This window comes from Triticum urartu, chromosome 6A (assembly GCF_056163025.1).
Source record: "Triticum urartu cultivar PI428250 chromosome 6A, HENAU_Tu73, whole genome shotgun sequence".
Lineage (NCBI taxonomy): Eukaryota > Viridiplantae > Streptophyta > Magnoliopsida > Poales > Poaceae > Triticum > Triticum urartu.
In genome coordinates, this window is record NC_141878.1 from 254836925 (window position 1) to 254842272 (window position 5348).

The 5348-nt window shown below is 43.5% G+C and overlaps 1 protein-coding gene across 1 annotated transcript; it reads right to left on the minus strand.

Annotated features, from left to right (window-relative positions):
* Window positions 1-2642: 2642 nt before the first annotated feature.
* RPL21C (Ribosomal protein L21) lies at window positions 2643-5028 on the minus strand. The gene is made up of 5 exons (XM_048678208.2): window positions 4655-5028; window positions 3770-3850; window positions 3274-3375; window positions 3116-3190; window positions 2643-2987 (listed from the first exon to the last, which is right to left on the minus strand). Exons 1-5 carry the CDS (start codon window positions 4922-4924, stop codon window positions 2907-2909), a joined length of 609 nt encoding a protein of 202 aa, XP_048534165.1. The 5' UTR covers window positions 4925-5028; the 3' UTR covers window positions 2643-2906.
* Between the last annotated feature and the right edge of the window lie 320 nt (window positions 5029-5348).

Below are 5348 nucleotides of genomic sequence, written 5' to 3' on the forward strand. Positions count from 1 at the left end.
ACACAAAAAAAGGTTTGTCAAATGCGGGATCTAGTTTCGAAAAGCACATCGCGAGAATTCCAGCGGTGAAAACGAATCTTAATTCCGACACGCGAATTGAAAATTATGCTTTTTTTAGTTTTTGAAACCATGAATTAAATGCACCAAAGAATAAAACGCATGCACTGAAGGGATGGTTGTGCAAACATTTAAAGACCATGTGAAAAGCTTTCTTAATTAGGAAGAGGGACAAAACAATTCTTAAAATAGCCGACCGCCATGCAGCGCTAACGGGTAGCTATTTACCCGCTAGACGCGTTCTTCATTTATCTCTTTTTCTTGGCTCATTCCTTGTCTTCCGCCCATAACCCCCAAAAGTGTGCAACTCCGCGGCCATGCGTGAACACCTCCCACGACAATTCATGGCGACAGAGTTGCACGATCTCGTCCGCATAGTCGCACATGAAATGTCATGGGAGCTGGTCACGCCCGGCCGCGGAGTTGCACACTCTCGTCAGTATAGTCGCACATACATGGCTATAGAGTTGCACAATCTCGTGCACGTAGTCGCACATAAATTAACGTGAGAGGTGCTCACGCATGCCGCGGGGTTGCACACTCTCATCGGCACAGTTGCACATGAATTGCACAATCTCGTCCGCATAGTCAGACATGAATTGTCGTGGGAAGTGCTGATGCATGGCCACGAAGTTGCACACTCTTGTCAGCACGATCGCATATGCATGGTCACACAGTTGCACAACTGACTACCAGGCAGTTGGCTAGGGTACCGGGGCAGCAGACGAAATTGCATATTTCACTGTTGGAGAGTAGTACCGGGTGGTGTCACTAGTGAAAATTGCATGGCCTGAGCAACAAACGTAGTTGCACATCTCACAGAAAGCAGGCAGTTTTGAGATGGAGGTACCATAGAGGAAAACGGCACGTCTATGGTGTACGAGGAAAGTTGCACATCTATGTCAGGTAGTTGCACATCGACGGCTAGTCAGTTGCACAAAACAGAGACAAAATTACACAAAAAAAAGGTTTGTCAAAACATATCTGTGCGGGATCTAGTTCCGAAAAGCACATCGCGAGAATTCCAGCAGTGAAAACGGATCTTAATTCCGACATGTGAATGGAAAGTTATGTTTTTTTTAGTTTTTGAAACCACAAATTAAATACACCAAAGAATAAAACGCATACACCGAAGGGATGTTGTGCAAACATTTAAAGACCACGTGAAAAGCTTTTTTAATTAGGATAGTTAATTAAGAAGAGGGACAAAATAATTCTTAAAATAGCCGACCGCCGTGCAGCACTAAGGGCATGTACAATGGTTGATAAGACAGTCTTATCTTAAGTCTTGCATGTAATTTAGAGATGACAAAAAAGTATGTCTACAATAGGTTATATCTTAGCCTTATCTTCAATAACTAGCAATTCCTTAAAACATGGTGAGACAAATTGTGCTAAGAGATCATCTCTTGTCTTATCTTAAATAAGAGAAGACAAGCCTTTTCTTACGAGTTCTCTCTCCTCCACCTCATCATTTATCCTACGTGGCAATCCTAAGATAGCACCATTGTACATGCCTTAACGGGCAGCTATTTGCCCGCTAGACGCGTTCTTCATTTATCTCTTCTTCCGGGCTCGTTCCTTGTCTTCCGCCCATAACCCCCACCCACCCCTCTTTGCAGCCATGGACGACGGGAAACAAACAACGAGGACCCACCACATGACTGCTCATGGCACAACTGTGTTGGAGATGGTATACACCAACAAGCCAGGGACTGTGGAGCGAATCATCGCGAGCATTGGCTCCAGGAGAAGTACAAGTTTGTGGGTCCCGTAAGAGTAGTTACAGGTGAAGGGTCCGTCGTCGTGCAACTCACCATGAGCAAGCATGGCTCGTGTACCACTATAACAATGTCCTCATGTACCACTACAGCAGGTCGGAGCAGTGTCGAAGTTTCTAATTACTCTCGGACTTGTGGCTTTAGGTAGTGTGCTAGCACCATCAGGTTGGAAATGAAATCTGGGGTGTTATATTAGGTGTCTGCATTTAGACAGTCACCAAATTTTCTCTTCAGTGAAGTGGCCACCGCGACGGATTACTTGTGACCAAATCCAGTTTTCTGCAGCTTTACCCTGAGAGAAGTTTCAACTTGGCCTAGAGAAGTCTAAAGACTAGGACTACTCAAGTCAGAGCTGCCTAAAAGAATGTAATGACAGGTACTACAAAAAACGTGTCTAGGCCACGGGCATTGTTTGTCTCTCTCATGGACTTAAAAGTGGTAAGATTTCTGCAAAACCACAACCAGAAATAATACTATGACAATAAAGAGCTAAACAAATTCAGATTAGATTTAGGAAAACAGATAGTAATATTAGCAATGTTATGTAGGCCTAGTTCTTTTGCAGGTAGCAATGTTATGTAGGCCTAGTTCTTTTGCAGGATTCTCCCAGAATCTGCCCCTCTAGCTTCTCCTAGAATCTTTGACCCCCTTTTGTTTTACAATCCTACCTAATTAGACCCTAACTAGATAGGATTGTAAAACAAATGGGGCTCAAAGATTCTGGGAGAATCTGGGCAGGGGTTAGATTCTGGGAGAATCTGGCAAAAGAACTGGGCCGTAGTGCGGGCCTCAACAACTCTGAAATTGCACAATCCAAAGCTAACATGTCCACATTGTAATTAAATGCTTTCCCCTGTCTTTCTGCACAATCAAGATAATACAATTGGATTTCAAAGGAAGACAAGAGCTGGTGGAATAAACAAAAGGATGGAACCAACCACTCAACGAATGGCAGCATTTCGAGTACATTAACTTGGGGAAGAGCCTCACTTGGGGAACAGTGGGGAAAATGCTCTTGCACTCTAATGTAATACCAAGCATTTGTAACTAAACAACTTACAATTACACTTAAGCTGGAACTTGAAGTATTGGATCAGCAGGGAATTCCTCATATCCACTTATGCCGGTAATTCTTAACCTCGTATTTGGCTGTCGAAGAACAGAAAATTATAAGAACTCATATTGTTTTGGAGTTGGGAATGTCAAAACTAAGTCAGTTCTTATGACTATGCTAGTATATTTCCACCTTCAATGGGACACAAACTAGACATACTTACCTGTCTGTGACCAGCTTTCCTCTGGTACTTCTTCTTCTTCTTGAACTTGAAAACAATCACTTTATCGTCCAGTCCCTATTGAACAAATAATGGGGAGAAACCAGTGTAAGCTAATTTTGTATATTCATTATTAATCTCACATCATGCATAAGGCATACCTGTTCTTCAACAATTGCATGAACAGCAGCATTGGTCACCACCGGCATGCCAATATAAGCTTTGTCTCTAGTTGACACCAGTAGTACCTTGTTCAAAATGATCTGTGCATCAAACATCATATGGGAGTTATCTCAAAGATACAAAAGCATGCCAAGGATCCATATGAATGTGTGGGGTTGCATGCTAATTCCATATTTTCATGGACTAAGTAAACTAAATGAACAAACACGTAATGTATGAGTTACTTCCGTAACCATGTGTGCATAGCCACATCAAGACCAATGAGCAAACCAAAGAACAAGTACCAAAATGAGAGACCTTTTATAAGAACAACAACGCAGTAAGGTAATTCTCCAAAGGATTTTTTTTTCTCATCCAAACATGCTGGAGGAAACCATGCAACATGGCAAAAGCATTACCCGAAGTCTTACAAACAGTCAGACATCAACTTGGGAGTCCTAAAAAAAATTATGTATAGAAGGACAAGCACTAAACCTGATCATTGACATTGGCGTCTTTCAGCCTCTGTGTGTATATGTACCGACCTGGCATCACAATGTATTGTCTGGACCCAATCTGCACAACAGAAAATTATAGTCAAAATAGTTTCCTCATTAATCACAATACCTATAAGAAGTAGAAAAAACATAAACTCTCCAAGGACGCATCTTTGCAGGTTCAGCATTTTTTTAAAGTGCACCCAGATAATTCATTGTAATACTAATGTTAAATAGTTCCAATTTTCTTTCTAACACTGCGGCATGCACATCCTAGTGAGAAGTGTGCACATTTCTCTTACTCCATTGTTTCCGGTTTAAAATGCTTGCACGCATTTTCAGATCTTTTTGACCTGTGAAATACAACTTATATTATACTCCCTTAGTCTAGAAATACTTGTCAGAGAAATGGATAAAAATGGATGTATCTAAAACTAAAATACGTCTAGATACATCCATTCCTCCGACAAGTATCTCCGGACGGAGGGAGTATCATATATATGCCACTACAAGCATACCATTAGAAACTTCTCACAAATACGAATTCAATGTTATATCTTTTTGTGGCATATAACTCGCATTTCTTTGGTGAATTTGACAATCTAGAAAAAACTCGTGGGTCTTATAATCCCGAAAAGAGGGAGTAGTATTCATGAATCATGATACAGCCTAACCATCTCTGGTGCAGCACTGCAGTCCCAACGAAACCTGGAATCTTTAATTCACCACAAGACATATATAAAGCTCAAGTGGTATTTAAGTCACGGAGACTATTTACGAAACAGCAGCTAATGAAGCCCAAAGAAGGCCTTAGTAATTTCCAGTTTATTTTGACCAAACTGCAACTTTGGATGCTAGTGAGTGAACGTGCGAGCTAACCCACCATGACAACGGCGAAGATGTCGGCGTCCTTCCCCGCGCCAGCAGCAGCCAGCTGCACCTCAACAGGCTCCGGAACCGCGGCATCCTCTACCACCTCCTCCGCCTCGGCTTCCACCGGAGCGGGCGCCTCCTCGGCGGCGGCGAAGATGCGCCAGTTGCGGGGCGCGGACGCGGTGACGGAGAGAGAGGTGCTCGCAGGGAGGAAGGCGGCGGTGTAGAGGAGTGGGGTTCTCGAGGGGAGGAGGCGGAGAGGGAGCGTGGCGGTGGCCATGGACGGGGCGCGGGACGATGGCGAGGGGTAACGACGGATACTGGACTGGAGAGTTTCCGGACGAAGAGGGGAGGGATAATATTGTGGATAGGAAGAAATCGCGTGCTCGGATACCAACGGCTGGCAAAAAAAATTTCTTTTACGCACACTCTCATACATACTCCCGAGGATATCGAAGGGAGGGGTGCATTTTTCCTCTTCCCTGATATGAGCAGACACACAGACCAATAATCCACATGCATTTTCCTGTGCACCAAACAAACCCCTTGGCCTCATTTGGTTGCACCGGACAGCAAATCCAAGGGAGCAAACTCTCATCAAGGGTATTTTTGGGGCTAGGTGGAATCATTTCCCAACACGAGAAAAGATTTCCCTAATCCATGTTGCCATTTGGTAGCATGAAGATGAGCGGAAACTGGATAAT

Bases quoted from the DNA above. Each gene is read 5' to 3' on its own strand.
- RPL21C (XM_048678208.2), bottom strand. From the start codon at position 4,924: ATGGCCACCGCCACGCTCCCTCTCCGCCTCCTCCCCTCGAGAACCCCA. The intron at 3,376-3,769 runs GTTTAGTGCTTG...TTTGATGCACAG, and splicing joins ACGCCAATGTCAATGATCAG to ATCATTTTGAACAAGGTACT. The intron at 2,988-3,115 runs GTAAGTATGTCT...GTTCTTCGACAG, and splicing joins GGAAAGCTGGTCACAGACAG to CCAAATACGAGGTTAAGAAT.